At 45.4% G+C, this 27137-nt stretch overlaps 2 protein-coding genes across 2 annotated transcripts in view; both read right to left on the minus strand.

The window, feature by feature from the left end:
* Positions 1–2188, minus strand: part of XRN2 (5'-3' exoribonuclease 2) — a 115206-nt gene extending 113018 nt beyond the window's left edge. Inside the window, exon 1 of the mRNA XM_056862525.1 lies at positions 2096–2188. Within this exon, the coding sequence (XP_056718503.1) occupies positions 2096–2170 (75 nt within the window). The 5' untranslated portion in view covers positions 2171–2188. The remainder of the gene's footprint in view (positions 1–2095) is intronic.
* Positions 2189–4985: 2797 nt separating this feature from the next.
* KIZ (kizuna centrosomal protein) overlaps positions 4986–27137 on the minus strand; it is a 116135-nt gene continuing 93983 nt past the window's right edge. The window contains exons 12-13 of the mRNA XM_056862274.1: positions 9013–9056; positions 4986–5119 (exon numbers count right to left, since the gene is read on the minus strand). Of these exons, the coding sequence (XP_056718252.1) occupies positions 5016–5119; positions 9013–9056 (148 nt within the window). The 3' untranslated portion in view covers positions 4986–5015. The remainder of the gene's footprint in view (positions 5120–9012; positions 9057–27137) is intronic.

The raw sequence follows: 27137 nt of genomic DNA on the forward strand, positions 1-27137 counted from the left end.
GGTTCTTCTTTTTCACCTGTTGTTAGGTTTGCCAACTGGCCCAGATAAACCTGTCCTGTCCCTTAATTAGAGGCTGTTTAAGCTTTTCATGGCATGGAGATAAAGAGTATCAACAAATAAATATCCTATGATTAAGCCTATATTAAAGAAATATACAATTTTTTTCTACAGGCCAGCTGGCAACCCTATCTGAAATACATTATGAAATACATTATGAACATTACTAATTATTAGCAGGAAACAGACATTGACCCTGAAACACGGGCACACCGCATCTGCTTTTATTGGCAGTAGTGAACTTCCATTAAACACTAAAATAAAACAGGAGTTTGGGAGCACCTTTAAAAAACCAAAAACCAAGATTTTATCCAAGCATGACATTTTGTGGAACAGAGACCACTTAGTCATATGCAACAAGCAGATCTTCATTAGGCAGATGTGTGCGTACATGTGGATAGCTAGATTGTGTTCTGGGGCAGTCAATGAGAGCCATAAACAGTTTGATGCAAGCACAGAAGAACCAAAGGAAATGGGCATCAGGTATGATGCCACACTAACCTCATTTAACACATATGCCTCACAGTGGATATATAAATGTCAGTCTAGCAAGGACCCACGCACCCCATTTGATGAAGTGGGCTCTAGTCCAGCTGGTGGTGATCTCTCAATCCTAAATACCAGATGCATAAACACATGCTTTAGAACTACTGTATTTTGTCTGAGTGGAACCAGAGACAGAAGATTTTATTCCAGCACAAGTATTTGTGGTTCATAGCACGCTTTGCCAGATGTTTTGCCCAGTGAGGACCCAGTCGCTGAATATGACAAAATGAGATCTAGCCCAAAGGTATGTACACTCGAACAAAACCTTATCCTGGAACAAAATCCTGCTAAATCTTGACAAGCGCCACGAGATTCCTGTCTAACTGCACTGCAGGGAGCCAACACAGAGGCGCTTTTAAGTCACAAATGCATGTTGTGCGAGTGGCGGGCGGGCTAGGGCTGCGGGGCCTGGAGGTCGCCCCCAAATGCAACTGATCTCCAGCCTGCACGGATCAGTTCCCCCAGAGGAACGCAGAGCTTCCGAGGGTGGACCCTGCAGCATCACACCCCTGCGGAGATCCCTCCCCAAAATCTCCAGGGAGTCCCCAAGCAGGAGTTGGCAATCCATGTGCTCAGCCTAGGGTCGCCAACCTCCAGGTAGTAGCTGAAGATCTCCTGCTATTACAACTGTTCTCCAGCCGACGGAGATCAGCTCCCCTGGAGAAAATGGCCTCTTTGGCAATTGAACTCTATGGCATTGAAGCCCCTCCCCTCCCCAAACCCCACCCTCCTCCGGCTCCTCCCCAAATACCTCCCGCTGGTGGCGAGGAGGGACTTGGTCAACCCTAGCATAGCAGGTTCTATGAATTTCCAGCTTTTATTTTTAAAAGTCTCTACCCCATTCCCTTGCAAGGATAAACCCTTACCCTCATATCTCTGCAAGGGAAAGAGATAAAGATTTACTTTTAAAAGGGGGGGAGAAAGAAAGCTGAGAATACAGTTACATCTGTTGATACAATGGTATATCAATATAATGATGTGCTGGTGCCAACGCTTAAAAAAAATAAAAAAGCCCCCTGGTAGTAGGGGAGTTGGCAAGCAGGAGTTGGCAATCCACGTGCTCAGCCTAGGGTTGCCAACCTCCAGGTAGTAGCTGGAGATCTCCTGCTATTACAACTGTTCTCCAGCCGACGGAGATCAGTTCCCCTGAAGAAAATGGCCGGTTTGGCAATTGGACTCTATGGCGTTGAAGTCCCTCCCCAAACCCCGCCCTCCCCAGGCTCAGCCCCAAAAACCTCCCGCCAGTGGCAAAGAGGGACCTGGCAACCCTAATGGTCAGCCCCACGTGCAAATCTGCGTGGGGGGGGGAGGGAACCCGAGGAAGGGAACAGCCACCGGGGGGGGGGGCGGACGACGACGTCCCCGAGTTTCCACCTTCGCCCCTCACGAGGCGCCCAGAAGGAAGCCTCGCGAGAAGGGAAGCCCGGCCCTCGGCCTTCATGGGCGCAGAAGCGCTGCCCCCGCCTTTCTTCGCCCAGGTGGCCCCCCTCACCTTCTCTTCCGCGCAGGAGACGATGATCGACGGATACTTGCGGCTCAGCCAGCGGAAAAACGCCGGGACCCCCATTAGGCCTCCGCTCCCGCTCGGAACCCCAGAGCGACAGGGAAAACCGACCGGACACGGCGACGGAAAAAGGTTCCGGGTCGCAACCTGACGCCGAGCATGATGGGAAAGGGAAAGGCTGAACGAGCGACCTGCGTCACTGGGAAAATCGCCACGCCCTTCTGGGCCGGAAAACAGCGTGCGCATGAGCGGAAGGAGGCCGCGTGGCCGTGGTCGCCATTTTTGAAAAGGTTGGGGCATGCGCACTACGGACAATTGAGGTTTCTTGTTTGGGGCGGTGGCTGCGTGACGGCGGAAGGGAGCTGGAGGGAGTTTCCCACCCCGAGCGGAAGAGCATCGGCAAGAGGGTTTCAGCAGGTCTTGTGAGGGAATCAATGACAAATATACGAAATTGTTTAGGAAGAGGAATCATAGGCAAATGGGTCTGAAAGACTAACGAGATTTTATTCTAGCATAAGTTTTCGCGGACCGGAGCACGCTTCTTCAGGAGCAAGAAGAATGCGAACGCATCGTTCATGTTCCATCCATGTTCACTTTTGCATACTGGAAAATCTAGTACAATCCAATAATTGCATTGCCAACCTAACCATAGTAACACGTTTGATAGTCAGTAGCTGATAGTGGAGTATTTGGTCTTATGCTCTTTTTCAACACAAAAATGTCATAGACAATGGAAGATCTAACTCGTGACACTTTTAAAAAGCTGCATTCATTTAAATGCGATATGTGCTTAATTTAGAAGTGCTGTAGCCTACCACAGTTTAAAGTGTAAAATCTTAAACAGATTCATCCACAAAGGCTGTGTGTGTGTGTGTAGTGCCGTCAAGTCGCAGCCGACTTATGGTGACCCCTTTTTGGGTTTTTCATGGCAAGAGACTAACAGAGGTGGTTTGCCAGGGCCTTCCTCTGCGCAGCAACCCTGGTCTTCCTTGGTGGTCTCCCATCCAAATACTAACCAGGGCTGACCCTGCTTAGCTTCTGAGATCTGACGAGATCAGGCTAGCCTGGCCCATCCAGGTCAGGGCACAAAGGCTGTAATAGCATAGGTAAAAAGATCTTGGGCACCCAACAGAACCACTTAAGCCAGCGTGGTGTAGTGGTTAGGAGCATTGGTTTGGAGTGGTGGACTCTGGGGAATCGGGTTGGATCCCCCACTCCTCCACATGAGTGGTGGACTAATCTGGTGAACCCGGTTGGCTTCCCCACACACGAAGCCAGCTGGGTGACCTTGGGCTAGTCACAGTTCTGTCTGCACTCTCTCAGCCCCACCTACCTCACAAAATGTCTGTTGTGGGGAAAGAAAGGGAAGCAGATTGTAAGCGGGTTTGATTCTTCTTGATTGCACTGTCAGTGAATGGAACAAAGACCTTTCTTTCCAGACACAGAAGCAGCCTCCTTATGTAGGTTTCAGCAAGGAAGGGCAAAAAGCAGAGCTAGGCCACGTGAGCTCTCAGCAGATGAAACCCCACTCCACAGGCATTAAAGATTTTCTTCCTTGTGGAGTTCTTCACCATGGATCAGAGATTTAGAAGTCTGTAAGGCAATCCTAAGCAGTGATACCCTTTGAAGCCCACTGAAGTCAAAAGGCCTAGAAGTGTAGCTCTTAGGACTCCACTGTGTGTACCTCTTAAGAGTGTGATCCACCTAAAATTGATGTATTGTCCCCCGCTATGGCCCAGGCTAGCCTGATCTTGTCAGATCTCAGAAGCTAAGCAGGGTCAGCCCTGGTTAGTATTTGGATGGGAGACCACCAAGGAATACCAGGGTTGCTGTGCAGAGGAAGGCACTGGCAAACCACCTCTGTTAGTCTCTTGCCATGAAAACCCCAAAAAGGGGTCGCCATAAGTCGGCTGCAACTTGAAGGCACTTTACACACACAAGCCCAGCAGTACCTATCACCCCCACCCCCAGGTTTCACCCATGACCAGGGCTAAGTCCGGTTATTCCTCAGCTTGGCTCAGCTTCATCCTTCTGGGGTGGGGGGTGGGGGGAAGATTCATTTGTTTGTATGCCTGTTGGCAGTAGCAGAAAAGTCCCTGGGTAAGTTGCTTTTCTTCCCTCCTCTGACACCTACCCCATTCTCTAAAGTGTAGCTTCTTCTGAAGAGCCCAGAGAGAACACTGGAGTTGCCACATCCTGGAGCCCTGACACATCCACCTACTCTATTTATTTCTGGCTACAGTGAGTGGAGCAGAACCCTATTATTCTTGTGGCTGTCTCTTCACATTACATTCTTGCAACTGTTTCTAAGCTGCAGTTTTCATTAACGATCCTTATAGATTTCAAAGTGTGAACGGAGGCCACCTTGGGGCAGCACTTGAAATATATGATAGTAATACGAATTTCTTCAAGTAGGTTGCCAAGCACAAGTTTTTATTACCAAAGAGGCAGAACAGCAAGAGGTCCACTGCAAGACAATGTTCTGTAGACGACAGAAATACTGGCCCAGGCACATGTGAGCACGCAATTGGTGAAATCACACTGTTGACTCCCATATCCAAACTGCTAGCAAAGTCAAGGCCAAGTTACACATAATGTGCAGACACATGTAACAGTCACCCAATGACCCCTTTAGAACAAGAAAAGCCATTTTCAAATGGAGCGAGAAGGAGAAGAAATGAGGAAAGGAGCACTTAACCTTTTTCCTGCTCCAGGCTTACTTCCTTGTAGTAGCTTTCAAACATGTTTGTGAGAGGAGGAGTCAAATCTGAAATTTCTCACCACGGAACTACACATTACACAATTTGCAAACACCCATTTGGAACTTTGGACTGGGGGGATGCCAACTAGGGGAGCAAATTTGAGCAGATAGGTTTTTGTCACATGCATGCACAGACGTTGCAGCCCCTCAATCGTAGAAGTCACTAAAATCATCTTCATGTGAGCAGTACACTTGAGGACGCAGAGCTGCTTCAATATCAGAATTGCTGTCATCAGAATCACCCCAAAAGGCTGCATTAGAAAAAGGGAAAAGCAGGTATTTACCATCTTCAAAACTGATAGTTATTCACAATCATAGCTATTAACAGTTCAAATCATACACTCCAGGTTGTCTCAGGGTCACGTCAGGCTTAATAATATCCACCCAAGGGGTTGTGCCCAATTTGGGTAAGGTCAGAGTATGGGCAGGGTTAACCCTTTGCCTTCCTACTTACTTTAATGATACTGTTCATATGGCCAATTCGGCCCTGAACGATGTCACACTATCAAAATTTTATTCAAGATATGAGGTTGGGTTTTACAAAAGATAAACGACTTTTTCAACGAATGCTGTTAGATAACAATGAACATTTAATATCCAAAATATACAAGATGTTATTGACTCTATATACTGAACAAGACTTGGTTAAACCAACAATGATAACTTGGGCACAAACTTTGGGTCATGATATACATATGCATAAGTGGGAAAGACTTTGGTTAAAGGATATGAAATATATATTCACAATCTAAGAGAGAACATTTATAAAATGATGTATAGGTGGTATTTAACACCAAAGAAATTAGCCAAAATGTATGGTACTATGTCACCGAACTGTTGGAAATGTCAAAAAGAAGTGGGTTCTTTTCATCATGTTTGGTGGCTATGTGAGAAGGCTAAGAATTACTGGGACATGATTTATAATGAATTAAGGTTGATATTACAACAAAGTATCCCTAAAACAACAGAAATGATGCTATTGAGTATAATACCTGATACTATAGTGAACCAGAGACCTTTTTTGATGTATGCTACTATTGCCGCCAGAATGGTATATGCTGGGAGATGGAAAATGACAGATATACCAAACAAATCGGAGTGGATTGAAAAAATGATGGAATTAGTAGAAATGGCAAAACTTACGGCGTCGGTAAATCAAAAGGATGATAATGAATTTGCAAAAGATTGGGAGGCATGGATTAATTATTGTAGAGATGAACTTAAATGTGATATTAACAAATGTATTTTGATCTAATTCAGAACGGATGTATTGGGCATTGACAGTTTTGTTATAATTGAATTAGAAAAACAATACAAAGAGAAAAAATTTTTTAATTAAAGGATCAGAGGAGGGGAGAAGGGAAGTCAAAGAATTAGACTTTTTACAATATGTAATAAAATGTATACTGATTGTATGGAAAAATAAAAAATCTTTTTTTAAAAAAACAACAAGATCAAAATTAAAAGAACTATATGTGTGTATGTGTGTGCGCGCTTTATCCATCTGTCTCCAGCTTCATTGAGCAGATCACAGCTAACAAGGAATGCTGAAGAGAGTCTATTTGGCCAGAACCACACTGACATTCTCACAATATGGTGCCCTATTTAAACGACCCATTAACTCCACTGATGGAATGGCATTTAGTCTAGCCAACATAAATAATGGTCTGTATCGTGAGATTGTTAGAAAATCAAAATACATTGAGAGAGACTGCAACAAGTTTAGACCTAGGAATAGAGGTGAGCATACTCTACGTGCTCTTATTGTAGTACTTCTGAAATCCAGTTTGTGCAAGAAGCTCAGGATTGAAGAAAGAGCTGCTGATGACCGGCGATCCTTTAGGTCAGAAAGAGAGATTCCTAAAGACTAGATACGACATTCAACTAGTTTACTTCACAAAGTCGGGTAAGAGTCAGCTTTAAGTAGGTGTAAATATCCATTAGCCTCTGTGGAGAAATAAATCTTGACCCAGAATTTAAAAGCCGTGGTCCAAATCCAAGCTTCAAGGGAGCTAAGACCAGTTTGGCATGCAGTGATACCCCAGCAATACTGTTAGGAACACCAGTAATTTTACAAAGAAAATAGTTCAAAAGGGAAGCTTCTCCACAAGTTTCGACCCAGATAGGTGCACCATATAAAAACTGTGATCCTACTTTACTGTTGAATACAGTAATGGCAGCTGGAATGTACTGACCGCCTTTAGAGTAGAAGAAACGGATTATTGCCTTTGTGGCAGTAAGAGCTTTGGTCCGTGCATTTCTAATATGGGTTGTCCAGAACATACTGGACTGGAAGTCAACCCCAAGATATTTGAACTGGGGGACCTGATCAATAAGGTTACCATTAACACGCCAAAGATGCCTCTGCTGACGTGAAGACCTAGAAAACTGCATTACTTTAGATTTACTCTAGTTTATAATCAAGCCCTCTGAGCCGCAGTATTCTGCAAAAGAGCTCAGAAGTCTACATAGACCCACTATGGATCTAGAAAGTAGCAGTGTGTCATCAGCATACAGTAGGATTGATATAGGAGTTTGTGCCAGTACAGGGGGGGTAGAACTGTTGGTTATTTAATCTGGAGACCATGTTAATATAAAGATTAAATAATATGGGGGCCAACAGACATCCCTGTCTTACTCCTCTCTGTATAGAGAAGGAATTGGATGCCCTTCAGAAGTACAGTGAACCTGGGCAGCTGAAGATTCTTAAAGTTTTTGTATTAAGCACAAGAGTCTCCGGTTGATTGTGGTCCTCCTTAATTTTTCCCATAGATACTTCCTAGGGACTTTGCCTTCACACAAACTGATCAGGCCTGAATGAAACTGTTAGTATGCAGCAGTAGTGAAAAAGGCAAATTCCACACTAGGGATTATTTGGAAAGGGACTCTAAATAAAACGGGCATTTATATAAGCCTTTGGTGTGGCCACCCTGAACTGGATGACCCAGGCTAGCCTGATCTCTTCACAACTCAGCTAAGAAGGGTCAGCCCTGGTTAGTACTCAGATGGAGACCACCAAGGAAGTCCAGGATTGCCATGCAGAGGTAGGCAATGGCAAACCACCTCTGTTCGTCTCTTGCCTTGAAAACCCTATGGGGTTGCTATAAGTTGGCTGTGATTTGACAGCACTTTCCACCACCACCATGCTATGGCCACATTTGGAATACTACGTACAGCTCTGATCACCCCACTTAAAAAAAACAGTGTGGAAATGGAAGATGTACAGAAAAGGACAATCAAAATGATGAAGGAACTGGAGCAGCTCTATATGAGGAAAGGCTATAATGCTTTGGAGATGGAGGACAGATGACCAGAAGGAGACTTGCTTAAGGTTCACAAAATTATGCATGGCATGGAGCAGGGGTCCCCACCTTTCTGAGCCTGCGGGCACCTTTGGAATTTTGAGAGTGGGTGGTGAGAGTGCCACCCCAAAATGGTTGCCATAGGAGGCAGAGCCAAATGCAACACCTCCCTCCTCTGTTTGCAAGAAAATTGCAGAAAAGGAATAAAAAGAAACAAAGAAAGCCTGAGGGAAGGGAGGCAGAGAGAAAAGGCAGGATAAGAAGAAGGAAAGGCTGAAGGGGAAACAGAACCACACACTGACTAAGGAAAGTTACAGGTGCTTCTCAGTCCTCCTGATCCTATAGTGGTTGTGCTTAATATTGCAGTGTAAAACCCTTTCATTTAAACAAGGGCAACCAATAACAAGCCCTGCATTAAAATGGCCCCATCCACTTCCTGAAAAGCTCGCTTGGTATCAGGGGAAGTACTGACAGGTAGCATTGTGCACACAGGCTCCATTTTGGGGAACTCTGTCATGGAGAAAGTCTTATGTTCTTATGTGCTTTGCCATTTTAAAAGTGCAGGCAATCATAATGTGCTTCTATCACCAATTTTTTTTTCTTGACCTGGATGGCCCAGGCTAGCCTGATCTCATCAGATCTCAGAAGCTAAGCAGGGTCAGCCCTGGTTAGTATTTGGATGGAGGACCACCAAGGAATACCAGGGTTGTTGTGCAGAGGAAGGCACTGGCAAACCACCTCTGTAGTCTCTTGACATGAAAACCCCAAAAGGGGTCGCCATAAGTCGGCTGCGACTTGACGGCACTTCACACACACACACACACATCACCATTTTTACTCACCTTTTGATTTTATCGTGGTTACCTTTCCCTTTTGGTTTTCATTTCTATAAAACAAAAGAAATATTTACATCAGTGTTCCTGCAGTAGTACTCAAGAGATACTTGGATGCAGTTGTGAAACAGATGGCACAGAGAAGAAGTGGACATACTCAACATACATGTCCCTGTTGGGTACCAAAGTTAGCTCTACAGACCGTTGCTGCACACATTTCCAGTATGGTTCGGTTTCAGCTGGGGGAAAGGCTGGCTGTAAAGGGTGCTTTTGGGCTGGTGCCTGTGACATCACCAACCCTCCCCCATCGCAGAGCAGTTTTGTCATTGTCCCTATCAATTGATTTTGTTCATTTTTTGTTTATTTTTATAAGGTTAAGTGTGAACACATGTTCAGAATGTCCCGTCCTAATGATTTTTAATGGTAGGCAGTCTGCCCAACAAAGGGAGGAAAGGAAAGGCTGATGGCTGAGTCAGCAGACGATGTGGTAGTATCTATCAGTGGAAAGCACAAGTCTGCAAATCGCTTCAGAATACAGACTCCATAAAATGTGTATTCCATATATGGTTTTAATTTGCCTAATATGTGCCTGTATAGTTTGAAGAAAGCAAATTAACTCTAAAGGCTAGTTCCATAGTTAGCAACTAATTTCCAAAACCCTTTTATGCCAACTTCCGGCCCTAAATGTCCTTGCTGAGGACACCTGAGCTTTTCACAAAAAAAGGAGAACCACCTGGATTCTAAAAGGTATTAGAAGAAAGCTCTTCCTTTACCCCTGGAAGTATCCTTATTCCCTGGTTGAATAAGTATTGCTAGGGCTCAACAGTTGGGTTCCCATAGCCTCTCCCCTATCCTTATGTAAATGTTGTAGGCATTCAGTTGCCTTTGATCTACCTTGATGCAAATGCAGTGGCGATTCTGTTCCACTAAATGAATGCTCTTGTGTCTAGAGCATCACAGGCCCTTTTGAATCTGCCAAACAAGCTGGAATCATTTTGATCTTTTGTGTGCCGCCTGCTTATTGTGTTGCTGCTGCAGCAAAATAATCTCACCAGGGGCAATGATGTAAGAGAATTAACTATTCTATTAACAGTCTTGCAGTAAAGCATCAGAAAATGGACCTCCAATCTGTTTTACAGCGAGAGATCTAACAGAAGAGAGTTGATAAATTATGACAAAAGCTGCTCCGACTAAGGCAAACGAACTCTTTCACTACACTTAGGTCACCAACACAGTATCAAGACTTTTGTTAATCTGTAGCTACGTTTAAAGTTAAACCTCATGTTGGTACGAATGAGAATACTGATCTGCTAAACAGTAATTCTATAGAACGTGCTGTAATATTGGAATTTTCTTCCAAACTTCATGCAAAGGCCCAATTCTCATGTTAGAGATATGCAAAAATACAGTGAGGCTGAAACGCCTTACTGTGTTGGGGGGTTCCTCAAATGGCTAATCCCCTTTGCTTTCAGTGGGTCTTCTCAAATGTATACGAAACCTCTTAAGGCTTACATTAATTAGTAGTACGAACAGCAGAAAGTCAGTTATTTAATTGTGCTATCACAATGCTAAATATTTTTTAATGTTTATGTTGAAAAGTTATGAACTAATTTATTTCATATTTATTTTAGTAATGTCTATCCAACTATCTTCACCATAGGCACGAGGCAGCTTATAATTTTCAACAATATGATTTTAAAGTATCCGTATAAAATACATATTAACAGCCTGGATGAACATTTTAAAAAAAAACTACTCAGGAGAAAGCAATGGATGAACAAGTGTATATTCTAGCTGGTACCAAAAATTGGCTCTTGAGTAGGTACATCCTGCCCCCAATCATTTTCTTTAATTAACACTTAGCTGTTCTCAACATTTCATGCTCTAGGAGCATAGTCAGTCCTCATCAGATCATTTTTGTAAGCGCCCCCCCCCCATTGGTTAATTTACAAACCTGTATTCTTCTGCACACAAATGGAGACTCTTGAACATGTAGAAACTGCCATCTTGTCTGTGAGTGGCCTGGTTTTGTTTTATCACTGGCACTGGCCACCTGTTTTACTGTTAGACACAGCATGTGGGTACAGGTAAAAATCTTCATGGTTTGGTTTTTTATCATATCTAAACAGAACATTTCTTTTTCTTTTAAATGTACAGTAGCACAGACCTCAGGATATGTGTGTGGGTGTAAAGTGCCATCAAGTCACAGCTGACTTATGGCGACCCCTTTTGGGGTTTTCATGGCAAGAGACTAGCAAAGGTGGTTTGCCAGTGCCTTCCTCTGCCCAGCAACCCTGGTATTCCTTGGTGGTCTCCCATCCAAATACTAACCAGGGCTGACCCTGCTTAGCTTCTGAGATCTGACGAGATCTGGCTAGCCTGGGCCATCCAGGTCAGGGCACCTCAGGATATAGGTCTGTTAAATTATGTGGCACTGTTCCCTGTACTTAAAAACAATATACTCAATGTCCAGATAGGTTTTTTTAAAGGCTCCTGTTACCACAAAAGAAAGTGTGTTATGCTGATAAATATTCTCTAGCTATTCTAACTATTCTGATATTTAATAAACTCCAAGAAAGCTGAAGGTCATGCGTTAAGAGGTTTTGTAAAATCTTGGGCAATGGATTTCCCATTGTCGCAGCATATTCTATAGCCACCATCATTTTTCCTAAAGTGTTTTGCTAAGCAGTATTGACATGTATGTTATCAAGTCATCTAGATCAAAACTGATGATGTGTTTGGCATTTGGGCGGCCCCTAGAAATTTTAATATGTCAAAGCACATTGTGTGATCCAGCAGTCGGCTAAAAAAAAAATCATCAAACTTTGTTTTGTATATTTTCTACTCACTAAACACAATCCTCTTCAACTTCTTGTGTTGTTTCCTGTAATAATTATAATTCTCCCACAGTTCTACCCTGTCAAACATGTCCCATGTAAATACATTGCGTGTTCTTTCTTCTTGGCACTTTTCTGTTTTTCATGAAAGACCAACCTACATCCCCTCAGTTTACACACAACCATATAGGAATTGTATACAATGGATTCTTTCTTTACCGTATGTAGAATAACAGTTTCAATTTTCCCTATTGTAAAAACAATCATTACCCTACCTCCTTCAGTTTTATTTTTCTTTACATATCTTTGTCCCTCTTCTTTGCACTGTTAATAATGCTGTTAATTTTGGAATGTTAGTTGAATGAACTTGACCATTTTTCTCCTCAAGAATGCCCTTGCTGTGTATTCCAGCCTTTTCCAGTTATGAAGACTACATTGCTGATTATGCTTTACCTCTCATCTTGTTTAAGGCTATATTGTGACAATGCTTCTTTCTATTTCTCCATACTGTATGAACATTCTACATTGTTATTGAGAGCCAGCGTGGTGTAGTGGTTAAGAGCGGTGGTTTGGAGTGGTGGATTCTAATCTGGAGAACCGGGTTTGATTCCCCACTCCTCCACATGAGTGGCGGACACTAATCTGGTGAACTGGATTTGTTTCCCCACTCCTACACATGAAGCCAGCTGGGTGACCTTGGGCTAGTCACAGCTCTGTTAGAGCTCTCTCAGCCCCACCTACCTCACAGGGTGTCTGTTGTGGGGAGAGGAAGGTGATTGTAAGTCTGTTTGAGTCTCCCCTAAGTGGTAGAGAAAGTGGGCATATAAAAATCAACTCTTCTTATTTGTTTGATAATTTCTTGCAAATTTTCATCTTTAAAAACTCTTTCAGAAACATTCAGCAAGTTCCTCTTCCCGCCACATTCTTTCCCTGATATATTTTTGTCAAGCTTGATTGAATTGACCACCTGCTAACTGGACTTTAAGCTGTTTTTCTTCTCAGTGAGTTTGCTTTATGTGTTGCTGTTTTTTTTTTTGGGGGGGGGGATGATACATATATATGTTCTTTATACATTTATTTTATCATGTTCATTTTTAAAAACTGCTTGGTGTTCCCTGTCTTTAAAGCAGGCACGGCTGCCAGGGACTCAGGTTCATCTGTCACATTTTATCCCACCTTTCCTCTATGAAGGTCAGGAACATGTGGTCTCCCTCTCCTTCAGTCTCTTCTCTCAAGAAGCCTCCCAAAGAACCTCCCCTCCATGATTCTCTTAAATTTCTCAGGTACTTGAGAAATCCAAATTTTTCCCCTTTAGCACTCAGTCGCTCTCAACATTCTGTCCCATCTTGAACATTTTTAGTTCTCATCAGGCTGGGTTTTTATTATTGTTGTTATTGTTATTGTTATTGTTATTGTTATTATAAATGCTGTCACAGAGTGTTCAAACTTAAGCACTTTATGTTATTTCAGTAATTCTTATAAAAATCCTATAAGGTAGGCAACTATTACCATCCTTGGTCACATTTCTGTAGAAAGGTGATTGATAAACAATAATTACAGATGAGGAAGAGCACAGAGGCTGAGGGAACCAGTGACTTGTCTGATGCCAATATGTGAGATCAGGACTGAGATCTGAATCCAGGACTTCCTGGTCCAAAGCTCACACTCTTACAATACGCCAGTTCTCAAGGATTTATTCCAAACCAAAAGCCGGGTGTACATTTCTCAACCATTCTAAGCAGAAATGTCTTTGCGTGCGATAACTAAGCGGATGAGATAGGCTACAAATGAAGGAGAAATTAGAACAGACCTTATTAAGTTCAGAATTGTGTGTTTTGTAAAGCCATATACCCTGATCCAGCAAGAATGGTCAAAGACGAAATTCAGCATGCTGCTCCTTGCTGAACTGGGACTATGAACGCACTGCCAAGTAGACTGGACAGCATTTCCAGTTCTGACAACTCCAATCTGGGGGATCCAAATGCAGGCCTCTCATTCCCCATCTCTTCCTCCAACTAATAATCAGTGTTATCAGAGCTGGTAGCTCCAGCCATGAATCTGGTTAAGGCACATAATACAAAGCAGTGTATTTGGAGCCTGCCGGTTCACGCAAGGCTTACTGGAGAGGGAAAGAGCCATAGGTTTCCTCAAAATGCACTTGCAGTGCAAGTTGAAATAGAAAGCAGTTTCAAAGACTGCTGACAGCCCATGTTTACATCCAGAAGCCGGCCACACACCATCGAGATCACTGTGATCCTGTATTACGCAGTTTCAGAATGAAAGGCAAATAATTCTGCTATTAAAAGAATCTAGACAAAAACTGAAGAAGGCAAATTCAGAGAGTTGTGCTTTAAAACCACTTCTCTTAGCTACGTTTGTTTCATCCTTAACGGGAAATATATTACTGAGGAACAGTTCAGACTTTTTCAGTCTCTAGTGAGGTACTGATGCAGATTTCCTTCTGATCCCTGAAACTACGAACCTTCTCCAAAATAACTTGTTCCTGATTCATTTAAATCCCATTATTTAGAACTAAAATACATATTATGCGCAATTGCATACCCCCCCCCAAAAAAACTCTTTTTTTCCCACCACTATGACCCCAGGAAAATGGCATGTTAAGGGGAAGGGCTTCCTGAGAAATGGTTGACAAAGAGTTAAGTACCTGCATGCACACGGTTCATTCACCCACAATTCCAGCCAACCACACGCTCTTCTCTGTGGGGGAAAAAGAAGCCTGCTATTGGGGAAAAGAATCAAGCATGACATCAAATATTTAATTTGGCCCTCAGAACTTGCCAGATTATGGCCTAAGGTAAGATCAGGATTGTGTCATGGCTCCCCTGGTGAACATACTTGCATATGATGATCACTGGGACATGATCAATAAGTGTGAATGTCATGGGAGGAAAGTCACTAGAGGATGGATACTGGGCAATACGAATTAATGTGGCCAGAATATTAAAAGTAAATGATGCCTCATACCAACTCATAAACAGGCAAATTTAAGATGTGAATGTGTGAAGTGACGTCAAGTCGCAGCCGACTTAAGGCAACCCAGTAGGGTTTTTGAGGCAAGAGACTAACAGAGGTGGTTTGCCATTGCCTGCCTCTGCATAGCGACCCTAGTATTCTCCCATCCAAATACTAACCAGGGCCAGCCCTGCTTAGCGTCTGAGATCTGAAGAGATCAGGCTAGCCTGGGCCATCCAGGTCAGTTAAGATGTGGCAGAACCTAAATGTTGAGTAGCACATTATTTGAGGTAACATCACTGTACATACACAAGTATGCTATCTGTGACAGACATGCAACCACTACCTCCAGCGCAGTTTCATGCAACATTGTGTGTGTGTGGGTGGCTGTGGGGGGGGGGGTAAGAATTCCTAACACCACATTATTGTTGCTTGACAGCACTGAAGGCCAAATGAAACACTGCTCCCCCTCCCAAGCTGCTTCCCCCCTTTCTGGGGTTCCAGATGCATGTTTGGATGAACCTGCAGCTGGAATCCTAAAGGGAAGGATCTCCAGCAGAAAAAACAGCAGGAGTAAAGGGTTGACACCATCACTTCTCTGTTTTACACTGCTCCATTCCAAAGCTCCTTTGGCATTTTAAAAATACAGACACACAGATAGAAGGCACCATTTGAACCTGAAAACACAAAATGCCAGCTGCAGAAATGTTATTTTAGTTACTTGGATTCCATTCCACACAATTCTCAGGTATTCCAGAAATACCACTAATGTGACCACACCTCCCTGAAAGGAAAGCAGAGAGCTTGGGGGGGGGGGGTCCAGAGCAGAAATAGATAGTTTCATGGATAATATTTTATTTCTTTTAATCTGTTGCATAGTTTCTGGCTTATGTGGGTTGATGGGGGAGTTCCCCCCAAAAAAACCTCCCTGGAGAATCAGAGGTTGCCACAACCAGAAACAGGCTTTAGCTAAACCAGTCTTAAGCTACAGAGCCAGTAACACTTCCTTTTGCTATGTGTGTGTTACTTCCTAACCTGTTTGTATCTCTTCCTTCTATTTGTGGTTAGACAACAATTTATCACAGATCAGACTAAAGATCAAATAGCATGTGGTCTGACCCACTTTCCTAGACTACATGGGGTATTTCATTGGTTCTGGCCCCATACTGCTTCGGTTCATCCCAATTTCCACACACATTTTCCTGCCTTTAGCTTTCACTTTAGGGTTCCCCCCTCCCCGTTCCCCCCCCCCAGTTCGTCTGAGAATACTTTTACCCTGATGCTTTCTAGGAAGTCAATTTTGAGTCAGTTGTTTCCTCTTGTGTAATGCTTCTAATGGTTTTCTTTGTCCCACCCCACCTCCAGCCCACTCTTCAATGATTTGGACTGTTGTGGTCAAACCACTCCCTCTCTTTCCTCCCCAACCCTGAAGATGAGTGATTTATTTTTTATTTTTATAACAGAACTAAAACATCAATATATCGCTGGAGCATTGTAACAATAGGCTTAGGAGGTTTTTTGAATTACCAGCTTTCATTTAAAAAAATGTAAGTCTCGAGTCTCTTCCCTTGCAAAGATATAAGGAAAAAGGCATATCTCACGAGGGAAAGGGATAGAGACTTACTTTTTAAAAAATGAAAGCTGGGGATTTAGTGAATCTCCAAAGCCTATTGTTACAACGCTCCCATGATATATAAACATTTTAGTGCTTTTTTTTTTTAAGAGGGGTGCTGTGACACCTTGGATGATACCACTGATAACGACAGCACCCTTCCTTGAAAATCCTCATCATTGAAGGCGTGTACAGGAAAAAAAAAAACTGACTCCACAACTGGGAAAATGCACAAAGAGGGCAGCCATGCAACAGCCATGCCCAAACTGATTCCAACGTTTGTGGATCAACTCCCAAGAAAATCAGGAGTAACTTGAATGGCTGTAAAAGACCTACGTATTTCGTTTTAACTATATTATTTTGGTTATCACACAGGTAGCTCTAGCATAGTTCATTTTATTTGCTCTTGTCTTCAATGAAACCTGAATGATGTGGGGTAATAGGGGGCATCCATTGGTATGGACAAGTATGAGAGAGAGTGACTGTTGCATGCCCACGAGAGAGGGAGCCCCATTCCCACTATCTGCTGCCCAACCCAGGCTAAGCTCTTATCCAGCCCGCAGCTGCTTTTAAAAGCTGCTGTCCTACCTTTTTTTCTCGGGTTTCCCACCCTCTCCACTTCTGGGCCAACCCGCAGCCATCTGCTGCCAACCAATGTTTTCAGTTCTGGACACCAGACGTAAAGAGTATCTACAGTTGGGTCCCAGGCATCCAAAATCAGTACAAATAAGAAAGCCATATAGAAACGTTTCAGGAAAACTTCACAACTGAAACATAGCTTCGACACTCTAGTTTGAACTAAGTGGCTCAATTATCCAAAAAATTATTTTAGGAGTCGTGAGGAAGAGCCCCTGAAAGAGAGATTACATTTATCCCAAAAGCCATAAAGGAGGAGTGGAAGAGAGGCTGCAGGAAGTATACAATACTGTGTCGGCAGTCTGCCTACTGGAGCTTCTTCAACAACAAAAGCATGCATAATTTGGTTGTTTGAACGGTTGTTTAACACTCTGGTGAACACCACTAATTCCACAGCATTGTAAGTACTGTAGATTTTCAAAAGAGAGATCAACCTAAGGTAGGTGTCTGTGTGATATTAGGTGGAAAATAAAGTATACTGAGAACAGGCTTATGTGGCAATCTCCAATGCTGATCCTGTCAGTACTGGAGGGGGAAAAACTATATGCCACACTTCCAAAGAACATCTAAGAGAGGAAGTTTCAAAGACATCTGGACCATCTCTCGTTCACCAAAACAATCATTTAAAAATATTTATGTACTTGAAAGATAAGGAATCTGCAAAGCAGCTCGCAAGCTAAAATATCAAAATTCGGTCCAAAGTATAAATTAAGCTCATACTTTGGTGTTTATAAGCTTGCCAACACAAGCAGCATCGTAACTCAGCAAAGAAGCAGGTCAAGCAAAAATAGAACCAAACTTGAGGGCAGCACCAATTTACACAAGGAAAGGCAAGCATGCTCTTTCCCAATAACTAAATAGTGGTTTAGAAGAGTGTCTCTCTTCATTAGAGAACCAGTGTGACGTAGTGGTTAAGAGCGGTGGACTCTAATATGGAGAACCAGGTTCGATTCCCCACTCCTCCACAAGAAGCCTGCTGAGTGACCACGGGCCAGTCGCAGTTCCCTCAGAACTCTCAGCCCACATGGAAGCAGGCAATGCTCGTTAAGAGTGACAGACTCTAATATGGAGAACTGGGTTCGATTCCCCACTCCTTCACATGAAGTCAGCTGGGTGACCTTGGGCTAGTCACAGCTCTCTGAGAGCTCTCTCAGCTCCACCTACCTCACAAGGTGTCTGTTGTGGGGAGGGGATTATAAGCCGGTTTGATTCTTCCTTAAGTAGTAGAGAAAGTCAGCATATAAAAACCAACTCTTCTTCTTCAAACCATCTCTGAATGTCTCTTGCCTATATGGTTACCATAAGTTGGCTGCAACTTGATGGTGCACACATACACACATTCACACTTTTCATCCATTGTCTTATCTTGAAGGTTTGTTTTTAAATGCACACCTAAACAGATCAGTTGTAAATGTGACAAACAGGTGTATCATTCATGCACCAGAGAAGCAAAATTGGTTGTGGCTCCATGTCAAATTCAGGTTTGCTGCTACATAATATGTAAACAGCCCCCATAGAGGGGGATGGTGCTATCTTTAATTATAGCAAAAGAACAGAGATATGCAACTAAAGCTATGCAACCTAGAAATCCCCCATCTCTCTAATTAACATTGCTTAAAGCAACATCTGAAGGACAGGCTACAACAGGTATCGGTTCTGTTTGGAAACGAGTCAATGACTAATCTCAGTTGGATGAGAGGATGAGGCACTCTGCTGCTGAGGCATGGTGCTAGAATTTAAATATCTTTGTTCCCTTCCCATACTTCAGTTAAACCAGACTTTGTGCATCTCCAAAGATGAGAGTCATGCCAATCATCATCACCAGTAAGTTTTATCGCATGAATTTTAATTGTGGATCCCATGAAAATTAATTGATACAACAAGGGTGTCCAATGAACTGCCCAATTACAAGGTTACTTAATGAATATTCATTTGCTGAGTATCTGATCAGAAATAATGATGTCGTTTATGGAGGAGTAGAAAAAATAAGAAACCATATAACTAACCCTGCAAATGAGGATTTTTTAAATGTGCCACCCCCTAACTAAGAAGCACCATTTTATTTTAATCCATCCTTCCCACCAAATCTAAAAAGCAGTCAACATGAATTAAACACAAACATTCATAATATACAATGGAAACAGAAATAAAAACCCCACACAGATAAAGTCATCTAAAACATACCAGAAATGGGGGGGGGGGAGAGATTCCCCAAAGCATACTTGGGGTTACACATACAGCGTGATTTTACAGAAGCACAGAAAAAGAATGTGATCTTCAGCACAAAATTCAGTTTCCTGAGAATCTCCTTTAATTTTAAAAGGAGCAAATTTCTTGCCCATATGGTTGTAGAAATGTGCAGACAAGGAAAATTCAAATAGGATTTACTTCTGAGGAGTCCTGCTTAGGATCAGTCCTCAAGTCTACTGAAATCTCAGAAGTCAGGAGAGGCTGCTGAATAAGATCTCTTGTACAGCGAGGCTAATGGGCGCACCACCCCCTCAGGAGCACTTTCTTATTCCTTTTAGTGCTTGTTTTTCAAACTGGTAGCTGGTACCCCCAAAAGCAGTAACCGAGATCATTTATACTTAAGGCTTTGACAAAAATCCCCTTTTAACCTTTTACTGTGATTATGGTGGGCTACTTAAAAGGATAACTTAAGGAAATGACTTAATAATAGTATTCATTGGGTAAATGATTCTGGATAGTAAAGTATCTAACAAAGTGAGATTTGACTCTTGAAAGCTTATATTCATGCCAGAAGAGCACAACAGAACTACAATTATTGATTAAAAAGTCCCAAAAAATGAGGCTGTGATGTCTCCACTGTGGCATGGCAGGAGGAATGAAGCCAGCCATAAATCCTCACCCCATCCCTCAGACAGTTTTGCTGCTGCCGAGGCTGATATCTCTTTAAAGGTGTACGAAGCCTGGTGGATAGAGCTGCTGCAACTGATGTTAGGGGGGGGGAGCTCCTCCCAGGCCAAGCAGGGCAAGGTCTTAAAATCACAACCTGAAAAAATATGTTTTTTTCCCTTTCTTTACATTTTGTAACCTCTGGCCTGATGAAAAGTTCTGGGGAACTCAAAACTTTGCACATTGTTATGCGTCAGTGTAAGCTCTAGTCCTGTGGCCCCCTTAAACAGACTTCAGCAGACAACCAATCCACAAAAGCAGTTTTATTGGGTAGAATCGACAGGTTTCAGAAGCCATATTCAAAAGGACACTAGTAAGGGGCAAAGGCAAGGTACATAGCATACATGGAAGAGCAAAAGGAGATAACCGGTTACCCAGGCAACCCCCCCCTCCAAGAGGCAGGAAGGAGTACTTGGCGATTCCCACAGAATGGGAATCTATGAAGACTAAACACGGGGCATAGACTGGCCTTGGACAGAATAGCACAACAGCACCTGGAAGCAGCACAATTGCACTACCGCATACCATCCTCATGGCCTGCTCCTGACATTCTGCCCCCCTAAAGACTCCCCTTCACCCTCCCACCGTGGGTTTGTAAGGGTAGGCGGCATGAAATTCTTGTACTAAGCGGGGGGCGGAGACATCACAGGCGCGCACCCATTCATCCTGGGCGGGACTAAAATGTTTACAGCGGACCAGGTACTGAAGGGAACCGTAGCGAATGCGAGAATCCGGTATTTTAGCTACTTCACAATGCTCCTCCCCCCCCCCCACCATTTCAGGCACTTCGGGTTGTGGCTCAGGATGCCATTTTTGGGAAGGAACATACAGTTTTAAAAGACTGACATGGAACACTGGATGAATTCTTCATAGAGACTTGGGCAAGGAGAGTTCCACAGCCACTGGATTAATAATCCGGGAAATGGGGAACAGACCCACATACTTGGCACTGAGTTTATCGCACTGGCGGGTGGATCGTAGGTTCTTGGTGGACAGATAGATGAGATCCCCCACTTTGCATTCCTTACCGGGGGAGCGATGTTTGTCAGCCTGAGCCTTGTAACACCATTTGGCTTGCTCCAGATTTTTAACCAGCCATGGCCAGGTTGTTTGAATTGAACGTACACATCCGGCCACGTCACCTCCCCTCTCCTCCTCAGAAACATCAACATGACCAGCGGGGCCAAATTCTTTACCATGGACAACCTGGAAAGGGCTGAACCCTGTGGATTGGTGAACCGCATTATTATAAGCATATTCAGCAAAAGGCAACAGGTCTACCCAATCATCTTGATGGTAATTAACTTAACAGCGTAAATAGCATTCCAACACCGCATTCACCAGTTCAGTTTGACCATCCGTTTGGGGATGGAAGGCTAGACAGTCCTTGTTCCACTCCGACCAATTTGAGAAAAGCCTTCCAAAATTTGGCCACGAAATCTGAACCCCTTGTCCGTCACTATTTTGCGCAGAAAGGAATGGAGACAAAAGACATGTGACACAAAGAGGCGGCCAATTTCGGGGCGGAAGGAATACCTGTGTAGGGTACAAGATACACCTGTTTCGAAAACAGATCAGTAATCACCCAAATAACTGTCTTTCCCCCACTAGGGGGTAGGTCCGTCATGAAGTCCATTGCAATTACTTCCCACGGTTTCGAGGAAGTCTCTAACGGTTGTAAAAGTCCGGGCGGCTTGCCCTGAGATCGTTTGGCTGCTGCACATATGGGGCAGCTGCGGATGAAGGAGTCCACATCTGACCGCAGGCCCGCCCACCAAAACTGTCTCCATAGCAAATGCAATGTCTTGAGAAATCCGAAATGTCTGGTGGTCTTGGCGCCATGAACCAAACCCAAAACCTCCCCCTGCAACACTTCCAGAACATACAATTTAGAATCTTTGTACCAAAACTCCCCGCATTTAATTAGAGCAGCTGGAAGGGTCTGCGAGGAAAGTTCCGCTTGATAACTGTGAAGAAGAGTCTCCTTAAAGGAATCAGTCAGTCCTTCCACCCCTTCCAGAGTTGTGCCGGCGGGCAGCTTGACCGGGGACGGAGCCGACACAGGTACAGGGAGCGGCTGAAGGGGCGCTCGGGTCCCTGCACCTCGGGAACCGTGGCTGTCAGTCGCTCAGGGGGAGGAGGAAGCAAGGCGGGCGGCACTGCCGGCTCAGCAGGGCATGGGGCTTCCCCTCCCACCGAAAGCAGCAGCAGTGGGGATCGGGTCTGAGAACGGGTTTGTACGGCCAAAGTGGGCAATAGACCTCATTGGGCAGGGGTGAAGAGCGACTCTGTGGGCCGATCAACCTTGGTGGGATATTGGGGAAGTCTGGATAAAGCGTCAGCCAGAAGGTTTTGCTTCCCTGTTACATATTTCAGGACGAATCGAAACTGGGCAAAGAAGTCCGCCCAGCGCACATGCTTCGTGGACAGCTTGCAAGCCCCCGTTAGGGCCTCTAGGTTTTTGTGATCAGACCATACTTCAAAAGGCACCTTGGAACCTTCTAAAAACTGCCTCCATACTGTCAGGGCATGCTTTACCGCGGCGGCTTCCTTTTCCCAAATGGCCCAATTGAGTTCGGATTGAGTGAACGTTTTAGAAAAATAAGTGCACGGATGCAGGTGCCCATCCTTCCCCCGCTGCAGGAGCGCACCCCCCATCGCAACGTCGGAAGCGTCTACATGCACTATGAATGGTTGATTGCAGTCTGGGTGCTGCAAAACAGGTTTGGATGTAAAAAGCTGCTTAAGACTATCGAAGGCGGCTTGACACTGGGGGGTCCACTCCACCCGGGTGATGGGTAAGGTGGCTGTATTCCCCTTTCCCTTAGTCATAAGGAGGTTCATGATGGGTAGCACAATCTGAGTGAAATGTTGGAGGAACGCACTGTAAAAATTTGCAAACCCGAGAAATCTTTGGACCTGTTTACGAGTAGAGGGTGGTTCCCAATCGAGCACCGCTTGCACCTTTTCAGGATCCATAGTCAGTCCCTGGTGTGAGATAATATATCCTAGGAAAGTCAATTGCTTCCTATGGAACTCGCACTTAGACGCTTTAGCATAGAGCTGATTGTCTCTGAGATGTTGCAACACCTCTCGAACCAAGGCAACATGCTCATCCATGGTTTTAGAGTAAATGAGAATGTCATCTAAATAAACCACCACTCCTTTGAACAGTAGATCATGGAGGATCTCATTAATGAGTTGCATGAAGACCCCCGAGGCCCCTTTTAATCCAAAAGGCATCACCATAAATTCGAACATCCCAAAGCAACTGGAAAAGGCTGTCAGAGATTCATCCCCCTCCCGGATTCTGACACTGTAATAAGCCTCGACTAAGTCCAATTCGGTGAAAATGTGTCCCTCCTTCAATTGTCCGAAGAGATCAGAAATGAGGGGGATAGGATAAGCATTCATTTGAGTAACAGCATTGAGTTTTCGAAAGTCAATACACAAATGCAAATCTCCTGTTTTCTTACACACGAAGAAAGCCGGTGCCGAATAGGGCGCGGTGGAGGGTCAGATGAAACTGCGAGCCAAGTTCTTGTCTAAGAATTCGCGGAGCACCGTCCGTTCTGTAGGACTCATTGGGTAGATCTTACTCTTTGGCAGTTTTCCATCCCCCACCACTTCAATAGCACAGTCCGTCCGGCGCTGGGGGGGGGGGGTAACACATCACACTCCTGCACATTAAATACGTTTGCAAAGTCCTGATAGTCGGGTGGCAATTGTGTCGAACTGGAGGTGTCCGAGGCCAGGGCAGGAATTGGTTTGATTACGGTTTTAACGGCCACTTCATATTGGTGTAACCCACATAGCGGGCTATTGAACGTTAAAGTCTCAGCTTCCCAGTCTATGGTGAGACTGTGTCCTTTGAGCCAATTTGCTCCTAACACCACAGCATATCGAACATTGGGCACAATAGTAAAGTTGATTTGTTCCCAATGGTGGCCAATTTCCATTGCTACTCCGTCAATGCGACGGTTGACTGCCCCCCCCTGAAATCACTGCCATCCATTTAGGCAAATTGAACAGGTGCCAGTAAAGGGACTGACTTCACTTGGAGCGCCTTAAAGGTGGTTTCGTTAATTAACGAGCGGGCACATCCAGAGTCTATTAAGGCTTTCACTTGTAATTGAGGACCTTTTCTATAATGTCGTAATATCACATCTACATACACAGTCTCTTCTACTTCACTCACCATGAAAGGAGCCTCGGGTTTCGCAGGAACACCTGCGGAGGTCTGCGGTATCGCTCCCTCTACCGCAGACCCAGTCCGTTTTTTGGCTGTTCGAGGGGAGACTCCAAGTTAAGGGCCGGGGAGTTCCAGTGGTCACCCTCCTCTGAAGAAGCGGAGCTACTCTCCCCAGGAGTAGTAACTGTAATCCTGGACCCCGACGGGTCCGCTGGCGAAAGGTCCTTCGTCACTTCTCCGGCGTGTAGAGCTGGGGGTGCTTTTCGTCTCGGAGCGATGCTCCGCTCGGCTGCGGTGCCTCTTCCCCGAGCGCGTCCTCTCCCGCGAGGAGTCCCCTCTTGCTGGGGAGTGGGACTCAGCAGTCCCGGACGTGACGGACAAGGCTCCCCTTTGAAACCGCAATGCTCAGTCTTGCGGAGGTAGAGCCGGCCTCCGCGGGGCCTGAGGAGCGGCAGGTTTGGGAGGGTTTATCTGGCTTCCCCCCTCCCTGGCCTGCCGTCGGGCAAGGGAAATAAACTGGTGGCGGCTTTCCACTTCCTCCGCCAGTAAAATCCACTCTTCCAAGGTGGCTGGGTCTTGCTACCTTCTCGACGTCAGCTGCCGTTGCCGTGGTCGGCGTGAAATCCATAAGAACCAGGACTGTCCTGGCGGCAGCGTTCTGTGCTTCCCAGAGGCATAGGGCGGGATCCGGAACAGTTTGCAGAAAGTCTACCCCCTGAGCCCCCGCTATTGGGAAACAAAACTCAGGCCCCTGGATTGGGGCCACCGACTCCTGTTGCGTCCCGAGGAGCGCAAGCTCAGCCAATAACAGAGTTAGGAGAGCAAAGTCCTCTTGCACCAACCAGGCCTCCTCCAGCAAAGTATCCAGTCCCAAAAGGTCGTTGTTGTAAGCTCTAGTCCTACGGCCCCTAACGGGGTCTTGCAAACTGTCCGCGAAGCACGTGCGCTGGGCGGACTTCTTTGCCCAGTTTCGATTCGTCCTGAAATATGTACCAGGGAAGCAAAACCTTCTGGCTGACGCTTTATCCGACTTCCCCAATATCCCACCAAGGTTGATCGGCCCACAGAATCGCTCTTCACCCCTGCCCAACGAGGTCTATTGCCCACTTTAGCCGTACAAACCCGTTCTCAGACCCGATCCCCACCGCCACCGTTTTCGGTGGGAGGGGAAGCCCGACTCCCGGAGGGGGTGGAAGGACTGACTGATTCCTTTAAGGAGACTCTTCTTCGCAGTTATCAAGCGGGACTTTCCTAGCAGACCCTTCCAGGTGCTCTAATTAAACGCGGGGAGTTTTGGTACAAAGATTCTAAATTGTATGTTCCGGAAGTGTTGCGGGGGAAGGTTTTGGGTTTGGTTCATGGTGCCAAGACATTTCGGATTTCTCAAGACATTGCATTTGCTATGGAGACAGAGCTTACATTTGTGGGCACGTAAATCAGTGTCCTAATGTAAGCTCTAGTCCTGCGGCCCCCTTAATCAGACTTCAGCAGACAACCAATCCACAAAAGCAGTTTTATTGGGTAGAATCAACAGGTTTCCTTTCCTTTCCTTTTATCCCTTAGAAGTTCCTTGATCAATTGATCTTGAGCAGCATATATCTAGTGTTGGAGGGATATAAGGACTGAAACAAATCTTGCCACTGACAATGTAGCCTTGGGGTCCCTATCGCTTAGTAAAAAAGGCATTATGTCAGTCACAGAGTGTCGCGCCGCGCCTGGTCTTTAGCGGCCCCCGGGGTCTCTGCCCTGGAGAGGGGTGGGGGCGGGGGAGCCTCCTTGACCTCAGACCAGTCCGAGGGGGAGTCAGAACTCTCTCCCCCCTCGGACGTTGCCAGGTTGCTGGCCAAAAAACCTTCAGCCTCCATGCAACCCTTTTCCGGCTTCCTCCCCGGCCTTGGCTCCCCTCTCGCCTTTTAACCCTCCCCAGCCAGAGATACCCCGCCCCTTTCCCACTACCGCCCCCATTCCCCGCGTTCCCCGGTGCCTGCTGGCCGCTCCTGCGGCTTCAATGGGATCTCCGGCAGCTGCGGCGGCCCTTCCCCGACCCGCCCGCGCCCTCCCAACCATCAGCTGTGGAGGGGGGTGGAGTCTGTCGGGCCGCGTCACTCTGGCTGCGTCGGGGCCGGCGGCTCCTGTCCAGGCTGCTTCGTTCCTGGGCGGCCGCGCCCCTTCTCGCCGGCTGCCTGGAGGAGGAAAGGAACCGGCGGTAAGGCCCCCCCGACTCTCCCCCAGGGGGTCGGAGGAACCCGCGAGCTCCCCCCGCCTACCCCGTGAGTACCTCTGGGCCCGGGGGTTAAGGAGCAGGGAGCCAGCGGCCCGGGAACCGGCCTGGAGGCTCGTCCCGGGACACAGAGGCATTGGATTTGTATATTAAAAGGGGGGAAATATAGTGCGATCGAAGTTCCTCGTAAAAGCGGCATTCCAAAAGGGCATGGGCTAATGAGTCAATAGAGCCAGAAGAGCAAGGACAGATCCTGTCTGAGTATGGTATATTCAGAATTCTGCCCTGCATTACCATAGAAGGGTTAGCATTCAATCTAGCCAAGCAAAAAGCTCTACAGAGACGAGGAGTTGTTAGATAATATGTATAGGCAGGCAGACCACGTGGAGGGGGTATTCCGAAGAACTGGGATGAACAGACTCGACGAGCACGAAAAGTAGTGCTGCTATAATCGAGCTCTTTAATGCGCTTTTTAATTTTGGCAAAAACTTCAGTTTTCCCAAGATCTGATAACATATCCTGCGAAAAGCCCAACAACGCCAGTTTCTCATCTAAGATTTTTTGCCATGAGGATTTAAAAGGGTCATGCTTCAGAGAAGCTAGCAACCCCTCAGTGCTAAAGCACAGTTTAAGGTGTAGTTTAAAGGTGGCCAACCACGCCCTAGCTTCAAGTGACATTTGGCCAAACTCGGAACGAAGAGTAACACCAGCAACACATCGAGGGGCATTTAGGAGTTTTCATAAGAA

This window comes from Euleptes europaea, chromosome 17 (genome assembly GCF_029931775.1).
Source record: "Euleptes europaea isolate rEulEur1 chromosome 17, rEulEur1.hap1, whole genome shotgun sequence".
Classification (NCBI taxonomy): Eukaryota; Metazoa; Chordata; class Lepidosauria; order Squamata; family Sphaerodactylidae; genus Euleptes; species Euleptes europaea.